This window comes from Hemicordylus capensis, chromosome 2 (assembly GCF_027244095.1).
Source record: "Hemicordylus capensis ecotype Gifberg chromosome 2, rHemCap1.1.pri, whole genome shotgun sequence".
Taxonomy (NCBI): Eukaryota; Metazoa; Chordata; class Lepidosauria; order Squamata; family Cordylidae; genus Hemicordylus; species Hemicordylus capensis.
Window position 1 is genome coordinate 218,371,828 of NC_069658.1, and position 23,127 is coordinate 218,394,954.

Sequence of the window (23,127 nt, forward strand, 5' to 3'; positions counted from 1 at the left end):
TTTCTCCTCTCAAGGCTCTTACAAACAGGGGCTTTTTTTACAATGCCAAAGAATCTGGGGGGGGAGGGGAACTGCCTTCACACTAATAAACCAAAAAGTGGGGGCGGGGGGGCCGCAGGATGCTATGAAACAAATTGCAAACCGTATTCATTTGTTTAAGACTCTTTAGGGGCGGCCCTTTCATGAGGCCAGGCAATGCGGCTGCCTCAGGTGGCAGATTACCGGGGCACCAGCAGGGTGGCAAAATGCCTCCCCACTGTTTCCATCGGAGCCGCTCTCCGAGATTGCCCTGACCCTTGCAAATCTTTCAGGGAGTGCCTCACCTCACAAAGCTTGCACAAAGAGAGAAGAGGGGGCTGCTTGCCACCTTCCCTCCTCCTGCCTCCCTCGTGCCACTTTCAAAGCTTGCCCGGGTCATTTCAGGAAGGCATCTGGGCCCCACCAAGAATATCTGAGAATCTTGTCCTACACCTCCTGAGGTAAAATCTAGGGATGTGCACGATATTTATCGGCGCCGGCGGGGGTAGGGCTTTAAGGGCGGGGGAGAGTGTACTCACACACACACCCTGCCGCGTTTCCCCCGCCGGCGCTCTCCGAATTTGAAGCCCCTCGGGGCGGCAGCATTCCTCCTTGCCGCCCCGTTTGCCCTCTCGGCCGGAAGTGGCCGGAAGTTCCGAGCGCGCGATCAGGCCCAAGGCCTATCTAGTCCTATTTCACACAGTGGCCCACCAGATGCCTCTGGGAAGCCCACAGACAAGAGATATGTGTGGATGCCCTCTCTCCTACTGTTGCTCTCCTGCAACTGGGATTTAGAAGCATCTTGCCTCTGTGTCCTATAGCCACCAAACTAGTAGCCATTGATAGACTTGTCCTCCATAAATTTGTCATCCCATGGCAGAGAATTCCAGAGATTAATTATGTGCTATGTGAAAAAATACTTCCGTCTGTTGGTCCTAAATTTCTCAGCCTTCAGTTTCATGGGATGACCCCTGGTTCTAGTGTTGTGAGAGAGCGAGAAAAAATTATCTATCTACTCTCTCTAAGGTAAAGTGTGCCTTCAAGTCGATGTCAACTCCTGGCAACCATGCATAATTTTATAAACCTCTATCATGTCTCCCTGTAGTCGCCTCTTTTCCAAACTAAAAAGCCCCAGGTGTTGTAGTCATGCCTCATAAGAAAGGAGCTCCAGGCCCCTGATCATCTTGGTTGCCCTCTTCTGCATCTACAATGTCCTTCTTAAGATATGGTAAACAGAAGTGTATGCAGTACTCCAAATCTGGCCACACCATAGATTTGTATAAGGGCATTATAATATTAGCATTTTTATTCTCAGTCCCCTTCCTAATGATCCCTAGCATGGAATTTCTTTTACCGCTCTTTTACCTCTTTCGCCACTTTTACCGCAGCCACGCACAGAGTTGACACTTTCAACGAGCTGTCCACCATGACCCCAAGATCTCTCTCCTGGTCACTCACCGACAGCTCAGACGTCATCAGTATATATGTGAAGTTGGTCATCTTGTGGCAGCAGATTCTAGACATTAACAATGCATTGTGTAAAGATATTGATTCTGGCCAGGATTTGACTTACTGCTCAAACCTCCAATGAGCACTCTTGCACAAACATGAAAAATTGCACAAACAGAGTTGCAGGATGGATGGTCATTGGAAATACCGGCCATCCATTGTGTAACGCTCCGCAATTGTGTGTTTTTACACAATTGTCCAAATACTTTATTAATATGCAGGCAGACGTTTGCAGAGTATATCAGTCACTTTAACTGGATGAGCCCAAATCCTGGTAGTATGTGAAGGAGCAACACATTTCTCTGTCCAGCCTAAGCCATATTCAATCATTACATTGTGCACATGTTCAGGTGTCTGTTAACATGTACATGTTTTTGTGTAAATGACAACATAAAAGTGAACCTGGTACAAATCCCTCAAATGCAGGGTACAGGTAGGAAGTGTACTGCTGTACTTGCATTCATCATAATGTGTGAATAACTGTATACCTGTGTACACATCTGTATGCTGTCATTCCAACGCTGCATTTGTGTAGCCACAGGACTACACACCCACAGTGGCTCTGCTTCCAGTTTTGGAGTGCGGGAGCTTGTGCGCACACAGGAGGAGTGGTTTTCACCAGTATCCCCTTTCCCCAGAATGCAACCTTGCAATTATGTCCCCGAGGTCTGCACAGCCCTCAGGGACATAATTCCAAGTTGCACAAAGCAAAATCAGGAGAAACATCCCATTCTATGTCTCGGAAGCAACGCCGAGAGCATCCTTTGACTGCCTGACCACAGCATTGCTTATGATGTCAGCCAGTATATGCAGCTCGTATGTGGATTGAACATAAAATGTGAATAGGTCTATAATGCTATCAAGATCTATTGTGTTGCCCCTTGTATCTCAGGAGGGCAGAAGACCCTACATTTCCGCTACCTCCACTTGCTGCAGCTGGATTGTATCTGGTGTTGATTCCGGAGTTTTTATTGGCAACCAGGGACTGCCAGGTCATTAGTGGCTATTTGCAAAGAGCTCAGGCTTCAGTGGATGAAAGGAGTTTTTGCCATTTATTTCCACAGGGTCAAGGAAGGAGCCCAGTGTTGAGGCTTTTGCTCTGGAATTCAGAGCAGGGAGGGAGGACCCAGTGCTTACCTTGGGCTTCTCCCACTTTGGTCTGAAACGGCAATTTTTGCCCTTGGTTACTGATTGTAGCTTGGAAAATCAAAAATTGTGTGTAGGATGTTGTGGAGGGGATGAAAAGAGCTGAATTTCCTGTAAACACTCAAACAAGCCAAGCTGTCATGCTGGGTCTATGGCAAGGTCACTTGCCTTCTCCTTGGCTTGTTTGCCCATTCAATGAATGGCTCCTTTTTGAATTCTCTCCACCCCTTTCTGCTCTCCCAATATAACACTTGCAGCACGCCTGACCTTTGTCATGTCAGCAAAGAAACCTTCCGGACAGCTGGGGAGAATTCCTAACACCTGGAAATGTTTTCAGACCTGCACGTAAATGTCTGTTTGCATTCACTCTCTCATGTTAAAGTCACACTCTCTTAGCATTTCTTGAAACCCACTTGCTAGAAGGGACCGCCAAGCTGTGGGTAAAAAACTGGTACACACACCCTGGCTAGCTACTAGAAGATAAAAATGCTGGTATTCCCTGCAAATGTTTGAAGTGCAATCCTATGCATAGCTTTCATTTATTATCCTGCATCATTCATGTGTATCTGGTAGAGCTTCATGGGCCAAAACAGAAGGCTCTCTGCTTCTAAAGAACTTACAATGTGAAACACACAGGAGGAAGAGACAAGATTAGGACTTTGCCTCTTAAACAGGCCTACGAAGAGAGAGTTCAAGCAGATGGTTTAAAAGTTGACAGCTTGAATTTAAAACATAAGAGCAGCCCTGCTGGATTAGGCTCAAGGCCCATCTAGTCCAGCATCCTGTTTCACACAGTGGCCCACCAGATGCTGCTGGAAGCCACAGGCAGGAGCTGAAGGCATGCCCTCTCTCCTGCTGTTACTCGCCTGCAACGGGTACTCAGAGGCATCCTGCCTTTCAGGCTGGAGGTGGCCCTCAGCCCTCCAACTAGTAGCCATTGATAGACCTCTCCTCCATGAAGTGATCCAAACCCATCTTAAAGCCATCCAGGTTGTTGGCTGTCACCACATCTTGTGGCAGAGAATTTGAACCAACCCCTGGAAGAGCAGAATTGCCGAGAAGGCCTCCTCTTGCAGCAGATCTTGCAGTCCTTTCAAAAATCATATTTTTTTTTTTAATTCCTGAGGGAGGGACAATGTGAATTTTATGTCCTAGGCACTACAACAGTTGCAAACTGAGAAGAGCGTGGTGGAGGGAGAAGGGGAAGGCTGCTCAAACTTACCTTCCCCACAAATGATCCCTCGTTGCTCCCTGGGCGGGCAGATCGCTAGCCCAGACGATCGCCACCAGCCCCTTCAACCATTCCTCCTAGGTTCCCAAAACCCTCACCATCTTTGCTCCCCCAACCCCACCCGAAGCCATTCCAGTTTATCCACACCCTTCTTAAAATGCAGGGCCCGGAACTGGATCCAAATCCCAGGTGAGATCTGGCCAGGGCACATCAGATTAGGACAGCCTTTTCTGTGGCACCCAAGAGTGCATCTAAACTGGCTGGACGGAGCCAGCAGCCTTCCAGGTCCCAAGGGCCTGTGTGTGTGTACATCACCTCTGCTCCGCTTTTCCCCGCAGATCCGCCTACCACTCAGGGGTGAGCGACATCAGCTACCGGGTCCTGCTCCGCTTCCCCCAAAGGGTGAAGAACCAAGGGACAGCAGATTTCCTCCCATTGAAGCCTCACCATGCCTGGGAGTGGCACAGCTGCCACCAGTGAGTATGCAAAGCGACATGGGGTAGAGTTGCAGGATTTGTCGGGGGGGGTGTAGACATGGAGATCTTCCAGATGGCAATAGACTGTGCCTGGCCCGTCCTTAGGGCAGGGCGACCGGGGCAGGGAGCGGCCCCTTTTTTCAGGAGAGCAGCCTGCCCTGCAAAAATTGACCTTCCTCCCCTCTCCCAGCTCGGCCAACCTGTAGAGCTGCAGCCTGCAGGAGCCGAGAGCAGGCTAGCCTGCTATCCAAAGGCTCCCTGCACAAGAGGAGACACTGCTACAGCTCCCTTTCCTGGACCAACTCTCAGCTGTTCAGCGGGTGGGCAGGGCTTCCAAGGACTTCTCTGCTGGTGTAAGGCTCTCTGTCTGAAGGCCTCCCAGTTTCCTGAAGCTCTCTCCAGTCCCTGAAGCTCTCCAGCCAGGAGGCGGAGTAGCCAGCGCTGGCTGCCCACCAGAGCACTGTGCATGCCCTCTGCCCTCCCTGCCCTACAACCCTGGGCTGTGCTGAGAGCTTGTGCCTTCATCCTCCTTCTCAGAGCCTGCAATGAAAGGTATGGGATTTCCCTTTTTTCATAATTCCCCACCCCCTTATATATTTATGGAATGGCTTCCTCTAGGGCTTTGATATCGGGCACAGATATAGGGCAGGGTGGGAGGGCTCTGAATATTGAAATTGAAATGGATTGGACAAATTGCTTATTTTTAATATGTCTTTGAATTTTTCAAAAACTATTTTAAAAAAAAGTCCTACAAGTGGCTTGTTTCATGGCAGAAAATTATGACAAAAACTTCTGGAACTAAAGGCCCCACCACCACCACCCTCTTGGACCATCATTCCACCCCCATGTGGAGGAATCTGCCCTTTGCCTTCATAAAAAATAATAAAAGCACCCCACTTTTTGCCTCACTCTTTGGATCACCTGAAATGACTTGGCATAGGGCTTTGATATTGGGCACAGATATAGGACAGGATGGGGGAGCTCTGGATATTGAAATGGAAATGGATTACACAAATTGTTCTTAATATATTTTTTTATTTAAAAAAAAAGATCAAAGAAGTCCTATAAGTGGCTTGTTTCATGACTTTTAATAAATTTTCCTACTGCAGTAAAGCTGCCAGAAAGAGTTCTCTCTATCCACAGAATACTTCACAACTAGTGAAAGTAGGGCTGTAAACATCTAAGTAAGCTTTAGTTGTACATGTACTATGCTCAAGTTGGTTTGCAATCCAGAATGTCTGAGTGAGAACGATGAAGCAAGGAGCATGTGTTGTGCTTTTAACATTTTCCCCTTACCAAGCTGGCTGGACGTATCCCAAAACCTACCTCCCTCACCCACTATTTCCACAATACGTCATCAGTCAGTATGATGTTGTAATCATAAGAAATGTTAAGGGGGCCCCACACATGCTGATTTGCCCCACACACCCCTAGGGACAGCCCTGGGCTGTGCTGTTCCTGTGCTGATCCAAATGTGAGTTTATTCATGCGCCACACACTCCCACAGATTCCTGGCTTCCTTCCCAGCATGAATTTGCACTCTGTTCGGATGCCGAGCAGGTAGGGGTGTGCAAGGTCCAGAGGCCCCCCGGTCCAGCACGGGGGGGCTGTTACTTTAAGGGGGGTACTTCCCCCCCCCCCCCCGCCGCTCTTCCCCCTCCGGCGCTGTTCCGTTTAAAGATCTTCTTGGGGCGGCAGGGAGCTCTGCCGCCCCTGCCCCCGTCGTTAGTCCTGAAGGCTTAAAAGCAACGAGCCCTAGCGGCACACATGCGCCCTGCGCGTCACGTGCGCGCGTCTCTGACACTGGTGCGCACGCGCCGCAAATGTCACGTGACGTATGCGCCGCGCACCGCATATGTCATGTGATGTTTGTGGCGCCTGCGCACGCCAGCATCAAAAACACACGCGCCACGCAGGGCACATGCGTGCCGCTAGGGCTCGTTGCTTTTAAGCCTTCAGGACTAACGACGGGGGCAGGGGCGGCAGAGCTCCCTGCCGCCCCAAGAAGATCTTTAAACAGAACAGCGCCGGAGGGGGAAGAGCGGCGGGGGGGGGTAAGTACCACCACCACCACCCCTTAAAGTAACAGGCCCCCACCCATCCGGACCTCCGGACTGCCAAACCAGTCCGGAGGTCTGTACAAGTGTGCCGGACCGAACCATGCACACTACTACGAGCAGGTCCTCATGCGATTTACACAGTGCCACCTGCTGGCCAGCCCTTGCTTTCTGTAAAGAGCTGGTTAATACTTTCCTGATGCGTGAAGGAAAGGGCTAGTTATTCTTGGAAAGCAAGAACTGGCCAGAAGGTGGCACTGTGGAAATCGCATGAGGACCTGCTCTGCATCTGACATTAGGAAATTTAGCCTGAATCTGCTTCCTTGCAATTTCAACCCCTTTGGTTCTAATCCTGCCCTCAGAGGACAAGCCTGCTCCTCCTTCTATGTGGCAGCCCTTCAGATCTTTGAAGACAGCTGTCATATCTCCCCCTCAGTCTTATCTTCTCCAGACTAAACATCCACAGCTCCTTCAACCAATAGAAACATAGGAAGCTGCCTTATACCAAGTCAGACTCTTGGCCCATCTGGCTCAGTATTGTCCACACAGACTGGCAGCAGCTTCTCCAAGGTTGCATGCAGGAGTCTCTCTCAGCCCTATCTTGGAGATGATATCAGGGAGGGAACTTGGAACCTTCTGCATTCATGCATGCAGATGCTCTTCCCAGAGCGGCCCCATCCCCTAAGGGGAATATCTTACAGTGCTCACACATGTAGTCTCCCATTCAAATGTAAGCCAGAGTGGACCCTGCTCAGCAAAGGCGACAATTCCAGACACCTAATGGCAGAGCAGGGAAATGACTTGATTAGCAAGCCAGAGCTTGCGGGTTCAAATCCCTGCTGGTATGTTTCCCTGACTATGGGAAACACCTATATCAGGCAACAGCGATATAGGAAAATGCTGAAAGGCATCATCTCATACTGCACAGGATGAGGCAATGGTAAACCCCTCCTGTATTCTACCAAAGACAACCACAGGGCTCTGTGGGCGCCAGGAGTCGACACCAACTCCACGGCACACTTTACCTTTACCACAAAACCAGCTCTCCTCCCTTCCTCATTGGACTTGGTTTCCAGACTCTTCGCCATCTCTGTTGCCCTCCTCTGACCCTACAGCAGCTTGGAGTAGAGCTGGTCTTATGGTAGCAATGTGACTTGTCCCCTTTGCTAAGCAGGGTCTGCCCTGGTTGCATATGAATGGGAGACTAGAAGTGTGAGCATTGTAAGATCTTCCCCTCAGGGGATGGAGCCTCTAGGAATAGCATCTAGGTTCCAAGTTCCCTCCCTGGCTTCTCCAAGATAGGGCTGAGAGAGCTTCCTGCCTGCAACCTTGAAGAAACCGCGGCCAGTCTGGGTAGACAATACTGAGCTGGATGTACCAACGGTCTGACTCAATATGTGGCTGCTTCCTATGTTCCTATGACAGCATACAAGGAATCCCAATTTTTCAGAAAGCATGGCAGAAGCCAATCAGATTGGGGAAATGCTCCGTGTATAATAAATAAAATGAAGATTAAATATCGTATAATAAAATTAGCAGCCCTGCAGTTGCATTTAAGAAAATGTTATTAAATTAGTCTTTTCACTGTTGGGAGAACAGTCAAGGATCCCAGATCTGGCATAACGTATCCTGGTGCAAAGATCTGTATGCAAAAAAAAGGGGGCCTTTTAAAACATGTGGAGTTTCCTCTCCTCCTTTTAGGCACTACCACAGCATGGATGCTTTTAGCAACTATGACCTTCTGGACGCCGTCTCCCACAAGAAGGTGGCTGAAGGACACAAGGCCAGCTTCTGCCTGGAGGATACGACCTGTGACTCGGGTGTCCGCCGTCGCTATGCCTGCACAGCTCACACCCAGGTGATTGTGAGATGGGCAGGATAGCGCTTGCCAACTTTTTATCAACCCCTGCTCCTGCGCCTTGAACAGCAGCTCTGGCTGCAAATACTAGCAGGGGAGAATGCTTCGCCTTGCTAATTTTTATTTATCTTATTTATTCATGATTAAATTTCTATACCGCCTTTCATAATGTATCTCAAGGAGGTTTACAAAAGTTAAAACACAATATGATTCCATAAGCATTACATTTAAAACCTTAAAATCAACATTAAAAGCCAAACACCCACACACACCCCAAAAAACACCAATTAAGAAGATAAACAGAAGCAAGAAAGCGGAGAAACCGGGCAGCCTCTAAGAGGTAAACGCCTGAGTAAATAAAAAGGTCTTTAGCTGTTTCTTAAAAGCAGCCACAGATGTCAGAGAGTGAACATTAACTGCCCTGTTTCCCCGAAAGTAAGACCTACCCCGAAAATAAGACCTAGCAGTAATTTCTGATGTACCGCTAATTGCCCTAGTGCATTTTGGGGGGCTAAAATTAATATAAGACACCGTCTTATTTTCGGGGAAACACGGTAGGAGAGCGTTCCAGAACCTGGGGGCAACATCAGAGAAGGCCCTGTCCTGTGTGCACAACAATTTAGCAACAGGGCCGTTCTTATGTTCTTCTGACTGGTTCCATGGAGATGATGGGATTGTACTTTGCACATGCTCAGAGTCACTTTTCCCCGCCAAAAGAAAATACCCAAATCAGTACGATCTTATCCTCCCTGCAGGGTTTGGGGCCCGGCTGTTACGATACGTACAACGCCAATATCGATTGCCAGTGGATCGACATCACAGACGTCCCACCTGGAAATTATATCCTTAAGGTATTTTTTAAATTATTGTTTTCTCAGTCTCATTCTTTTTTATGCTGCCCTTCAGACAAAGGGTCACGTTGTCAGATCAGATCAGGTAATGAAATGAATTGTGATATTAATTGTTAAAAATCACAATGGAGGGGAACAGAGTGGAGGCCCAGCTTTGGATGCAGAAGATCTCAGATTCAGTCCCCAGTAGCATCTCCAGGTAGGGCTGGGAAGGGGTGGGGGGAACCCTTGCCTGACACCCTGAGGAGCTGCTGCCAGTCAGTGCAGTCAGCACTGAGCTAGATGGACCAATAGTCTGACTCAGTAGGAAGCAGCTTCTTATGTCCATGAGGAGCATCCCTAGTTCAGTGATATAGCACCTGCTTGTATCAGGTCTCAGGTTCAGTCCCTGCTGAACCAGGAAATGGTAGCCCTAGTCAGACATTATTCATATTAAAAATATTCCCCCAAAATGTTGAAATGAATAAATAAATATGTTGCACACTTAGTGTACAGGGTACCAAAGTACAGATCTGTACAGGGGTACAGTTATTCACATATTATAGTGAACACAGGCACAGCAGTACCCTTCTTATCTGTGCCATGCATTTGATGGGCCTGCAGTTCACTTTGAAATTGAATGCAGGTACAGTCATTTGCACAACCATGTGTGCAAGTGTACAGGCATCTGTACACTTGTACAGCATAATGTCTGAATCGAGCTGTGGAGTTTTTTAATCAGTATTTTAAATACACATGTTTCTAAAAACTGCTGACAAAATCAAAGCATTTTAGATTCGGAAGGTCTTCTAGTACAACCCCCTTCTGAGTGCAGGAATCAGCTAGGACATCCCTATCAGATGGTCGTCCAGCCTCTGTTTTGAAACCTCCCGCGAAGGAGAGCCCACCACTGTGTGCACCATTTCAGAAGAAGCATTCTTTCTTCTCTCTTTTACACGGGAGGGAATGCATCTTCTAAGATGATGCTACACAATGCATCATCTAAAAACAAGAATGTCTTTTGCTTCAACACTATTATTTTCACAGATATGCAAATGTATGCCCCTTCAGTCAATCAATTAATGCTCACGTTGTTTGTTTTTTAAGGTGGTGACAGGCCTAACATATAAAAATGACACATCCTGTTTTTCTCTCCAAGAAGCTCAGTGCAACAGCACTGAGGGACTGTGTCATTTTTAAGTGGGTTGGCTCCAGAGTCCTTCAGAGAGCTTCATGGTTGTGTGAATTTGCATCTCCTTGGTCCCAGGTTGCTTCCACACTACTAAGGCTGTTCCACAGTCAGCTGGAAGTGGAATGATGTTTTCCCTCCATGTGGGACTGAAGCATGGCTGCCAACCTCACTCTGTGGAGAGGAGAGCTGGTCTCGTGGTAGCAAGCATGACTTGTCCCCTTAGCTAAGCAGGTTCTGCCCTGGTTGCATATGAAAGGGAGACTAGAAGTGTGAGCACTGTAAGCTATTCCCCTCAGGGGATGGATCCGCTCTGGGAAGAGCAGAAGATTTCAAGTTCCCTCCCTGGCATCTCCAAGATAGGGCTGAGAGAGATTCCCTGCCTGCAACCTTGGAGAAGCCACTGCCAGTCTGTGTAGACAATACTGAGCTAGATAGACCAATGGTCTGACTCAGTATATGGCAGCTTCCTATGTTCCTATGTTCCAGTGTTCTTAGGGCCTTAGCATCACCGTTAAACTTAGCATGCCCCTGGTAACTGGGCAAAGAGGCACCTTTTTAAAATTGTGATTCTCTTTATTAAGCAGGGGGAGAGCAACTGGCCCTATCCAGCCCCAGCACAGCATCCCTCCAGGGATTATTTCTCTGTGTAAACGGCTTTGGAAGCTTTTGTTGGAAAGCGGTATATAAATATTTGGAACAGGAGTAGTAGTAAACCGGCCCTGGTGAGCAAAACTAAGCCATGAGATACTCAGAACTTGGACCCGTTGAAACTGGTCTTCAGGACCACTTAAATCCGCCCCAAATTTCAGGAAAGAAAATCTGTAAGTGGGAGAGATTATGAGAGGTGAAAAGAAAATGCGGGTTTTGATGCTGTTGTTCTTCACTTCCTCTCAAGGTGACAGTCAACCCAGACTCCTTGGTGCCTGAGCTGGACTTCACAAACAATGTCGCAAGGTGCGAGGTCACGTATACAGGGACATATGCTGTGGCACGGAACTGCAGGATCACAAGGTACCCAGAAGGAGGAGCAGATGCGACTCATTCTTGTTAGACCAAAACTGCAATTTCCATTGGTCTGTTGTTGTTATTTTATATCCCGCTCTTCCTCCCAGGAGCCCAGAGCGGTGTACTACATACTTAGGTTTCTCCTCACAACAACCCTGTGAAGTAGGTTAGGCTGAGAGAGAAGTGACTGGCCCAGAGTCACCCAGCAAGTATCATGGCTGAATGGAGATTTGAACTCGGGTCTCCCCGGTCCTAGTCCAGCACTCTAACCACTACACCACGCTGGCTCCCTGCCTGTTGGAGGAAAAACAGAAGGGACGGTAGCGTGATAGTAGGGTAAACTGAAACATCACGTAGTGAGCAAATTCTTCTTCAGGTTGGAGGGTGGGATGGGGAACGAACTTGGTGACTACAGTGGAAAAGTCCATTCTGCATGTGGTCAGCTCTTCGGCTGCTATTCTAAACACACTTGACACCTATTCAGACATTCTGTGGTACAAGTGTACAGATGTCTATACACTCAGATGTGTGTGAATGACCTGCGTTCATGTTAAAACGTGAACCTGGGTACTGGCCCCTTCAAATGCAGGGAACAGAACGGAAGTGTATAGCCGTACCTGCATTCCACATAACGTGTGAATAACGGAACCTGTGTACAGATCTGCACCTTGTGTACATTGTTCACTCATTGTACATGTGTTGAACATAATGTGAGAATAAGGTTTTTAACAGTTGTTGTTGTTGTTATTACATTTATATCCCGCTCTTCTTCCAAGGAGCCCAGAGCGCTGTACTACATACTTGAGTTTCTCTTTCACAACAACCCTGTGAAGTAGGTTAGGCTGAGAGAGAAGTGACTGGCCCAGAGTCACCCAGCTAGTATCATGGCTGAATGGGGATTTGAACTTGGGTCTCCCCGGTCCTAGTCCAGCACTCTAACCACTACACCATGCCGGCTCTCTCAGTTAACAGTTGAACACTGTGGGGCTTACTTCTAAACATAGGGTTGCTCTGCTAATGGTGGGGATATGCAGTACAGATATGCAGCCCAGTCCTATTCATGTTGACTCAGAAACAGGCTCAATGAGGATTACTCCCTAGTAAAGGTGTCCAGAATTACAGCCTTCATTAGCTTGTTGTGCCTAGAGTACAGAGAGATCAGGTTGTGTGCAGGGAGAGCCATGCGGGGATACAAGGGCAGTGGTCTCTCTGTTTCTGAAGCCACCTTTGAAAATTTGAAGTTCTCTCTAAAAATTATCAAAACCAGCCATTATCCAGAGCTGTCTGTAGTGCTAAGTCTGAACGCAGGCTAACGTAAAGAAATAGATGGCTGTCCCAATATTAACAAAGCCAGAGATTACGTTTTGGAGGTGCACTAAGTAGTCAACAGAAGTCAAATTGGGTGGAGAATGCATTTCTCCTCCTCCGTAGGCAAAGTGATAGAAGGGCCATTCTATCCAGTGCCAACATGACTAAATGTATTCTGGATGCCTAAAATCTGGTATATTCCTATATTTTGGGCTGACATCCAGAGCAACCGACTAGTAACATGCCAGGAAGATGCAACACCACGGAGAGCTTGCCTACCTGTGCAGCGTCAGGCGTGCAGCACGGGGAAAGTGAATTGTGAGAATTTCTGCTCTGGCTCTCGAAGTGCCCTGTGTCACCTGAAAATATGGCCCCGAGGGTCACGAAGCCCTCAAAATTTGTTCCCCCCTGTTGTGCATGCAGCAGCTTCAGCAATAGTGATCAAGCTCTCTTGGCAACATGGGTCCGTGTCTTCCTCGTACGCCCTCAGTACGCTGCACTGGATGTCAACCACTATCACTTGGTTTCGTGTTCTGGATGAAGCATATGTTGACAATTGCCTTAACCTCCAAAGGCTCACCCTGAAAAAAAAGAGACTTTAATCTATTTCTGCAAGAGCTGGAAAGTTGTGCTCCTTATGGACGCATATCCAGAGCATCTGCAGGTGAGAGGGAAGTACCAGCAGACTTGGGTTAACCCACAGATACTTCAGTTTCACAAAAATCTGAAGGGGAAAACCCCTAAAGAGCAAAACAAACCAAAGAAAAGGCAAACTAACCCACTGTAACTCAAGGGACAGGAATGTTTGCAACGCAGAGGGCACTTAACAGACAAGCAAGTGGGCAAAGCAAATGGAATTCAGTGGTGGGGGGAGAAGGAGGGCTTGAACAAAAAGAGCAGGGAATTTCTCAGCTCGAAGAATACTCCCTATAGACAGACATAGTTGCTTCTCAGGGGGAGATTTTGCATTTTCTCACCAGCCATTTCACACCTTTGTGTTTATGAGGGGGAAGGAGTTTGACATCTTTAAGCTCTCAGTGTGGGTATTAACTCCTCCACCACAAAAGAGTAAAAACAACTGTATGTGTGTGAACTCACCTAAGGAGCAGAGCTGGAAGCTGTGTGTTGAGTCTGTTAATCTGCTGATCATGGTTCACACACACACACACACACACACACGAGATGTGCACGAACCAAGGCTCCGAACCAGTTCAGCACCACAGAGAGCGGAATGGCACATCCATTCGTGCACATCCCTCACACGTGATCCGTGCACATCACACACAGACACACAAGAGAGTCACACAATAAACTGACAAAATTCACTTTTTCCCCCCTCACTGGGGATATCTGGCAACTTTTTATTGCGGGTCTGTGCTTGTCACTCCTTAAAAGCCAAACTCCAAAGGCTACCTCCGACACCCAGGAGATACACCCAGGGCCCCTGAGCATGTGCAGAGTCTCCCTCCTTCTGCCTTGGCAGGTCTCCAGCTATGTCGCTCGCCTGACTCATCTCTCCTGTCCTTTTTCTTCCCCCCTCCACAGCGCCTGAGGGTGACCCCCAGCAGGGGCCGCGAAGGACCTCCCCGCCCCCCCCCCCCGGGCACGGCTGCTTCAGGCTCTTAAGAGACATGCTTACCCTCCAACCTCCACGGGAGACCTCTGTGACTTCGCCTTGCTTCAAACCTGTGCTCAGACATCATGCCAGAAGACTCCGTTCCCTTCTGTTGGTGCTGCCCTCACACCCCTCCACCCTTGAGGAAGCTGCAAAGAAATACATCCTGCCCTGGGCCCCCACCACCACCACCACCTCAATCCCTTTCTCCCCCTGTAAGCTTTTAGAGAACCTGCAAAAGTGTTGCAGCTACCACTGGAGCTCCAGAAAAGAAAGAAGGGGGAGCTGTCTAAATCCACCCTCTCCCGAAGACAGGCCTGGCCTACAGATCAGTAGGTCCCTCGGCCAAGCAATCGTGGGCCCCGGCAGCATAGCCCCACCCTTGCCGGAGACAGACCTGCCTCTAGCTGACCAGGCGGGCTGTGGATTAATAGAGTCTATTAATGAGAGATTCTTCCCTTTTCTGTGTCATGAATGCTGGTATCATTAAAGCGATCAGGGGTTTCAGCAACGAGTGTCTCCATTGTCCTTCTCGAGAGGAGAGCTGGTCTGGTGGTAGCAAGCATGACTTGTCCCCATAGCTAAGCAGGGTCGGCCCTGGTTGCATATGAATGGGAGACTTGATGTGTGAGCACTGCAAGATATTCCCCTCAGGGGATGGAGCCACTCTGGGAAAAGCAGAAGGTTTCAAGTTCCCTCCCTGGCTTCTCCAAGATAGGGCTGAGTCTGGGAAGACAATACTGAGCTAGATAGACCAATGGTCTGACTCAGTATGTGGCAGTTTCATATGTTCCTATGTTCCAGCCTAGCAAATATCTTTTTAAAAGTGTGTAGCCTGCAGCCAGTCTTACTAGCTTTACTTGCCTTTTTCAGTGGCTACTAGTCACCTTAAGTGGCACAGCGGGAAAATGCTTGACTAACAAGCAGAAGGTTGCCGGTTTGAATCCCCGTGGGTACTATATCGGGCAGCAGCGATATAGGAAGATGCTGAAAGGCATCAACTGATACTGATGGAGGAGGCAATGGTCAACCCCTCCTGTATTCTACCAAAGAAAGCCACAGGGCTCTGTGGGCGCTAGGAGTCGAAATCAACTTGATGGCACACTTTACCTTTATTAGTCTTGCTATAGATTACTGGAGGTAGGCTATAGGCTACCTCCAGCCTCAGAGGCAGGATGCCTCTGAATCCCAGTTGCAGGGGACCAACAGCAGGAGAGAGGGCATGTCCTCACCTCTTGCCTGTGGCTTCCATCGGCATCTGGTGGGCCACTGTGTGAAACAGGATATTAGACTAGATAGGCCTTCGTGGGCCTGATCCAGCTGGGCTGTTCTTATATTTCTATGGCTGGCTTTAAAGGGGGCTTGGAGGACAAATTCTTGGAGGACAAGTCCAGAATACCTGCTTAACAAAGGGAGAGGGGAAACCCCACTTTTTTGTGAAGGCAGCTAGGTTTACTTACAAGCCTATCCTACTTGTTTTGCACCACTGCCAGTGTGGATCACTAATTTCTTGCTGCAGCAGCAGCTCAAAGCCTCTATGCACCTGAAGCAGGGTACTTAATGCCTTTCCTTCCCCGCTCACCACTCTTATGTGTACTCTCCTCCCCTTCTTCCCTCCTTTTCAAAAGCGGAGGGCCACCTTGTTGGTGCCCTAATAATCTGCTGCCTGAGCTGACTGTCTCCCCCTTGCCTCATAAAAGGGCTGCCCCTGAAGGGGTGAAAGGGTTACCAACATCCCATTGCCTGAATCCAGGACACAATGGGAGGGGGGGCGTGGCGGTGTCATCTGGGGGGGGGTCATCACAAGGGTCATCAGAAGCCTGAGTACCCATGCATTTGTAAAAACAGCACAAGCCAAATGATTTCATAAAGCGTCTTATTCACACAGACCATCTCACTTAGACATAGAGCAAGTGTCAGAGGAAAAATTAAGAGAATCCCCCCAGGTTTACACACACACACACAATTACATTCCCCCTTCCAACTTGCCCTGTGGCTGTCACTGAAAGCCTTATTGAAGGGCTGCTTTATCTGCCAGAAGTGGTGAGGCAGTTAAGTCTATTTACATTTGGTAAGTAAACAATTAGCAACTTGCAACATGTAAATAACCCCAGGCAATTGCTCCTGCAAGTTTGCAAAGCAATTAGGGCTTCTTTTGTGAATTTTGTTGTTTCTCTTACATTATAATATGGACTTCACCATATTATGAAGGCTCAGAGGGCTCAATGCAAACTCACTGAGGGATGAGGGAGAGCCCCAGGCTCTGCCAATAATATGGGAGAAACAGCTTCCCTTATGGGACAAGAGATTTTTGCCTCAGATATGGACTTCCTGTATAATATGGGGCTGTTGGGAACACTCACTGCCCCTATCTTGAGTAAAGCCTAGCCAGGGGGACACACCCTGACTGAGAGTGGTTTATGGGAGTCAACCCCACCATGAAAGCAGCCACAGATCAAGCCTGGGCTGCTGTTCTGTGCATCTGCCCTAGGGTTGCCAACTGTGCAGAACATCGCTCATTCAGGGGTAACATGGTGGTCTTGTGGTAGCAAACGTGACTTGTCCCCTTAGCTAAGCAGGGTCTACCCTGGCTGTAATTGAATGGGAGACAACATGCATGAGCACTGTTAAGATATTCCCCTCCGGGGATGGAGCCACTCTGGGAAGAGCAGAAGGTTCCAAGTTCCCTCCCTGGCAGCATCTCCAAGATAAGACTGAGAGAGATTCCTGCCTGCAGCCTTGGAGAAGCTGCTGCAGTCCGTGAAGACAATACTGCGCTAGATGGACCTATGGTCTGACTCGGTATATGGCAGCTCCCTATAGTCCCTATAGGGACAGCATTTGTCCCTCATTTTGGTGGCGGAGCAAGCAGCTTCTTATTTTGAGACGCTTTTTGTTTGAAAAGTGGTATAACTTGAGTATGTTCTAAATAACAACTATGCTGGCATTATTCAGTAGCATATCATTCAATTATGTATACGTCAATGATTCTCAGGTTCTTAATTAACACGGCATACACCTCCCACCCACCCCCAGCCAGCCCCCACAAACTTGTGGTCCTCATTCCAGCCATGAAATGTTGGCAACCCTAACCTGCCCTGTCGTGAGGCCTGCGTTTACCACACAACTGGGCATGCCGCCATTTCATTTGGTCAGTGTGCTGTTGCACCTGACAGGAATGCCCGGCTACCTGTGGCTGCCATCGTGACTATTTTGGATCGGAAGCTGGCACAGAACTTTGGCCCTTCCATGAAGTCCAGGACGCTCTGCTGATCCATCCCTGGCCAGCAAGAATCCACCGCCATGACCAGGTATGTTGGCCCAGACAGAACGAGCAGGGAGGGGCGGCATTCAGTTGCGGCCGGGAGGAAATGTTTGCCATTCTTGATTCGGCTCCTTCAGGCCACGGCCCGTTCCCTTTGGGCTCTGTGCACAGAAGTGGGCTGAGGTTCCAGACGCTGGCCAAACAAGACCCTGGCTGGCTGACAAAGAGGCGGCCGCGGTGCTGAGCCACTGGTCCTTTGGCCAGTTCACTCCTCGGAGGCCCGGTCATCTGAACGGCACCAATGTTTTTCTTGCAGAAAACTGGAACGTTTGACAGTTTGCTCCACAAAGGTACACTTTGACCCTTCTGTGCCATATGTGTGTGTGTGTGGTTTTGTTTGTTTGTTTTGGTTTTTTGTTTGTTTTTCCTGGTACCAGCACTGACCATGAGCCAAGATCTCTATGTGCCTGAGGTGTGACAAAAATGCACACACCCCAGTTGTGCACATCTTCCTCCACCGCTTTCCTTTTTTTTTAGAAGCTGCTGCCGGAAGCAACCGCCTCACCCCATCTCCTGAAAGGGCCGTCCCTGTCTTGAGGTAACCCCACTCTTGCCACCTGACTGGCTTCCCAATTCTCTGTTGCTTGAGGCGGCCATCTTGCCTCGCTTCGCCTCTCTTAGGCAAGAGGCCTTTTCCCGGCTCTTCTGCCTGCCTTGCCCTCCAACAGTCCTGGGCACCACCGCCTCAGGAAGCCTTCTGCCCCCCCTCCATGGATGGGTGAAGGAGAGTGTTGCCCAACCCTCCAGGAATCGGCCTCAATCTCCAGGCGCTTTCCCGGACAGCAGGGTTTACTGCGAGTTTGAAGTCACCCCCCCCAAAAAACGGACACAAAAAGTGGGTTTTCTTTTACCCCGGATATAAATCAGACTACACTCTTAATGTGCACGGAAAAACCCAAATTGGGTGTGATGTGCTCCCTGCTAGCTCACAGGGACTGCGGGTTCATTTGGCTGATATGTGAGTGCACACTTCCATTCCAGAGGAGGTGCAAACTACAAGCCGGGTGTGAAAAACTTCCAGGTGAGTCTTGGAAGCCATCCTGGAGATTTTCATGGCTGGATATGAAAAATATTGGGGAAAGTACTGTAAGAATAGAACTGCAGGAATAACTTCAACCAGAGTTGGCAATGCTAGTGAAGGACCTGAGGCCCGGCCCGGCAGGGAAGAGCCACTCCTGGCCATGCCATGAACACATCGGCCATTGAACCCCCGAACAGGGGCCGCACAGCCACCGCTTGGGAGCTAAACCAGCACCCCTGCATCTGACATCCGATGCAGGGGAGTGTCGGGGACACAAGGCGCAGGCCCTGATTGGCGGCGGCCAGGGTTCTTTGAACCCATTCGCCCAATGGTGGTTCCGCCAATGATGTCAGCACTGTAAGATCTTCCCTCAAGGGATGGGGCCGCTCTGGGAAGAGCACCTCCTGCTTGCATGCAGAAGGTTCCAGGTTCCCTCCCTGGCAGCATCTCCAAGACAGGGCTGTGAGAGACTTCTGCCTGGAGCCTTGGAGAAGCCACTGCCAGTCTGTGAAGACAATACTGAGCTAGATGGGCCAATGTTCTGACTCGGTACAAGGCTGCTTCTTATGTTCATCATGTTGGGGCTAGTTTGACGTCTGTCCCGGCCAGGCACCCAGCAATTCTCAGGCCTCCCTGGCCATAAAGTTTCTTTCGTTGTATGAACATGCCCAACAAAAAGAAGCCTTGGGCTCCTTCTTCCTATCAAGGTCATCAAGTGATGTCACATCCCCCGGCAAGTACACAGGACAGAGAACTTCAAAAAGCTGCCGCGCTTCCAGCACTGGTGTGAGAGACATTGCTGACGCAGAATGTGCGGCAACATGAGAAAAACACACCAGCATAAGGCATGATTGATGGGGCTGGAAAGAAAGCCAGGGGCCCATGACTGGGAGGGCGGCATCAGCAGCCCCATAAGAGCCATGCTGGAAGCAGAGGGAGTTCTCGTGCCTCCCTTCACCCCAAGGGCAGCTAGTTATCTTTACAGACATGACACAGCTCCCTCTGTTCACAGGGACATTTTCACTAACTCCCAGGAGACTGGATTTTCAACAGACAGGGACCATTCCAGCATACTGATTGTGGTGGGGAAACAGGGCAATGTTTTCAATTTTATACATATCTCGGGGGGGCGGGGATCCTTATAATTGATTAGAAAATTCTGCATATTTTTCTTGGGGTTCCTCAACACAGAGACCAGGAAAGTGAAGTTTGAACATACTGGGCCCAACCCAACATTGGGCTATTGGTTGACAAATATGCTAAATGTTTGCATTGGATACAAAGCTATCAGACAAAAATATTTCATACAAATATAATGATTTGGAGGAAAACAGAGGTTTTATGATGGGGTTCCTCATCAGAACTCAAGCTACCAGAAGAGTTGGAATTCAATATACTGCATCCACCGCAACATGCTGATCATTATGAAGCATGTCTGCATTTTATAGAACAATATGAAACAATATTCCTTAAAAATTGAATGCACTGGAGAATCATGTAGATTTTTATTGGAGATAGTAAGCACATCCTAAAATACCAGAAACATTAACTTTAAAATTATTGGTTCCATCCCAATATGATGGATGAGGTGGGAAATGCTGCATTTTGTAATTCCAAAAACAATGCCTTAGCTTGCTGCAATGCACAAACACAACAAAAAAGTGACCACAGAAAGCCACTTTCTTGCCACAGCAGGGAAATAAGTTGCCTTTCGTAATTCCTACAGCAAAGACTCAGCTTGCTGCAATGCAAAACAAGTTGTTCTAGTAAGAACTAATCAGCCTACCTTCTTTTCATTGTCTATACAACTGGACTAAATTTGGTTCAGATCGAGGTCCACAAGTTAGATCTCTTGCACCTCAAATGTTCATGTGTCCACCATCTTGGTGGATGACATCATCACAAACTACGCCATTGAGGCGTCCCTTTGCGTCCCTACAGCTGCAGCAGTTTGGGTTTAAATCGGTTAAGCGGTTCACAAGTTAGCCCACATGTGCCTCAAAGGTTTACATGTCCACCATTTTGAATCGGTGTGGATTACATCATCACAAACTATGCCGTTGAGGTGACACTGTGTGTCACTCACTGCAACTGTACCTAATTTGGTTTAAATTGGTTAGACAGTCCACGAATTAGCACGCTTGTGCTTCAGATGTTCACACAGCCACCATCTTGAATTGGAGTGGATGACACCATCACACGTCACACCCCATGCCATTTGGGCATCCCTATGTGTGTCTGCAGCTGTAGCAAATTTGGTTCAAATCGGTTAAGTGGTTCAAATCAGTTGTTAGCCCACTTGTACCTCCAAAGTTTACACATCCACTATCTTGAATAAGTGTGGATGACATCATCACAAACTATGCCATTGAGGTGTCCCTGTGTGTAACTCACTGCAGCTGTACCCAGTTTGGTTCAAATGGGTTAGACAGTCCACAAATAGCCAGCTTGCGCCTCAGACATTAACACAACCACCATCTTGGACTGGAGTGGATGACATCATAACAAACTATGCCGTTGACGTGTCCCTATGTGTCCCTACAGCTGTACCAAATTTGGTTCAAATTGGTTAAGCAGTTCAGAAGTTAGCCCACTTGTGCCTCAAAGGTTTGTGTCCCCCATCTTGAATTGGGGTGGATGACATCAACACAAACTGTGCCATTGAAATGTCCCTATGTGTCCCTACAGCTGCAGCAATTTTGGTTCAAATTGGTTAAGTGGTTCACTAGCCTGCTTGTGCCTCAGATGTTCATGCGGCCACCATTTTTAATTGGAGTGGATGACATCATCACACACCACGCCATTAGGGCATCCCTATGTGTCCCTACAACTGTAGCAAATTTGGTTCAGATTAGTTAGGTGGTTCACAAGTTAGCCCACTTGTGCCTCCAAAGTTTACGCATCCACCATCTTGGATCAGGGTGGATGACATCATCACAAACTACGCCATTGAGGTGTCCCTATGTGTCCCTACAACTCTACCTGATTTGGTTCATATTGGTCCAGGTGTTGCAAAGCTGAAAGGGGAGGACACATGGACACAAACACAGAAAGCCTACTGGTAAATAGGCTAAAACTGGCCAAAGGACGACAGACTTTTGGCACAGAAGGAAATGCATTGCTCTTTGTAATTCCATTAGCAAAGCCACAGCTTGTTGCAATGCAAAAAGTGGCCAACCTTTTCCTGTTGTGGCAAAGGTCTGCCCTCCTGTGGCTACCTTTTGCATTGCAGCAAGCTGGGGCTTCTCTAGCTGGAATTACAAAGGGCAATGCATTTTCCTGCTGTGGCATAAGATAAGAATGCCTTCCTGTGACCATAAACTGCAGCTTTACTATTGGAATCAGAAAGCATAATGTATTTTCCTGCTGTGGCAGACGTCTGCCCTCCTGTGGCCAGTTCTTGCATTACAGCAAAGCTGCACTTTGCTAATGGAATTACAAAGGGCAATGTGTTTTCCTCTGTGGCAAAAGTCTTCCTTCCTGTGGCCATTTTTGCTACTGGAATGACAAGGGCCAACTTATTTTCCAGTTGTGGCAAAAGAGTGCCCTCCTGTGGCCACGTTTTGCATTGCAGCCATCTGTCATTACTGTAGCAACCAATAGCAAAGTATTTTCCTGTTGTGGCAAAATTTACTGCAATGCGAAATGTGTCCTCAGGAAGGCATAATTTTGCCATCCAGGAAAATACTTCATCCTTCGTAATTCCAATAGCAAAGCTGAAGCTTGCTGCAATACAAAAGTGGCCACAGGAGGGCAGACTTTTGCCACAGCAGGAAAATACATTGCCCTTTAAAATTCCAATAGCAAAGCCTAAGGTTGCTGCAATACAAAAATTGGCCACAGGAGGGCACTCTCTTACCACAGAAGGAAAATAATTTGTCCTTTTTAGTTTGTATTGCAAAGCTTCAGCTTGCTGAGATTTTTAAAAAATGTCCACTGGAAGGTACAATTTTGCTATACCAGGAAAGTGCATTGCCTTTTGTAATTCCAAGCAAACCCTCAGCTGCTCCAATGCAAAAAGTAGCCACAGGAGCTCACTTTTTTGCCACAGCAGGAAAATGCTGATTCCAATAGCAAATTTCTGATTCCAATAGCAAAATTTCTGATTCCAATAGCAAAGCCACAGCTTGCTGCAACACAAAAAGCGGCCACAAGAGGGCAGACATTTGCCACAATAGGAAAATACTTGACCCTTTGCATTTCCAATAGCAAAGCCACAGCTTGCTGCAATGCAAAAGGTGGCCACAGGGGGGCACACTTTTGCCACAGCTGGAAAATAAATTGCCCTTTTTAATTCAGATTGCAAAAAATGACCACAGAAGGTAGAATCTTGCCATGGCAAGAAAATCCATTGCCCTTTGTAATTCCAACCACAAAGCCTCAGCATGCTACAATGCACATAGTGGCCATAGGAGGGCATTCTTTTGCCCCAGCAGGAAAATACATTGTACTTTCTAATACAAATAGCACAGCCACAAGACGACAAATATGGTTCAATGTTAACAAGTGCAAAGTGATACATATTGGGGCAAAAAC

The 23,127-nt window shown here is 48.2% G+C and overlaps 1 protein-coding gene across 5 annotated transcripts in view; it reads left to right on the plus strand.

Moving 5' to 3' along the window:
- LOC128347899 (protein-lysine 6-oxidase-like) overlaps window positions 1-14,756 on the plus strand; it is an 82,708-nt gene extending 67,952 nt beyond the window's left edge. For all 5 annotated transcript variants that reach the window (XM_053303184.1, XM_053303186.1, XM_053303185.1 and 2 more), the window contains 5 exons: window positions 4,243-4,380; window positions 8,139-8,295; window positions 9,051-9,146; window positions 11,213-11,328; window positions 14,176-14,756. In XM_053303184.1, the coding sequence (XP_053159159.1) occupies window positions 4,243-4,380; window positions 8,139-8,295; window positions 9,051-9,146; window positions 11,213-11,328; window positions 14,176-14,182 (514 nt within the window). In that variant the 3' untranslated portion in view covers window positions 14,183-14,756. The remainder of the gene's footprint in view (window positions 1-4,242; window positions 4,381-8,138; window positions 8,296-9,050; window positions 9,147-11,212; window positions 11,329-14,175) is intronic.
- The last annotated feature ends 8,371 nt before the right edge of the window (window positions 14,757-23,127 follow it).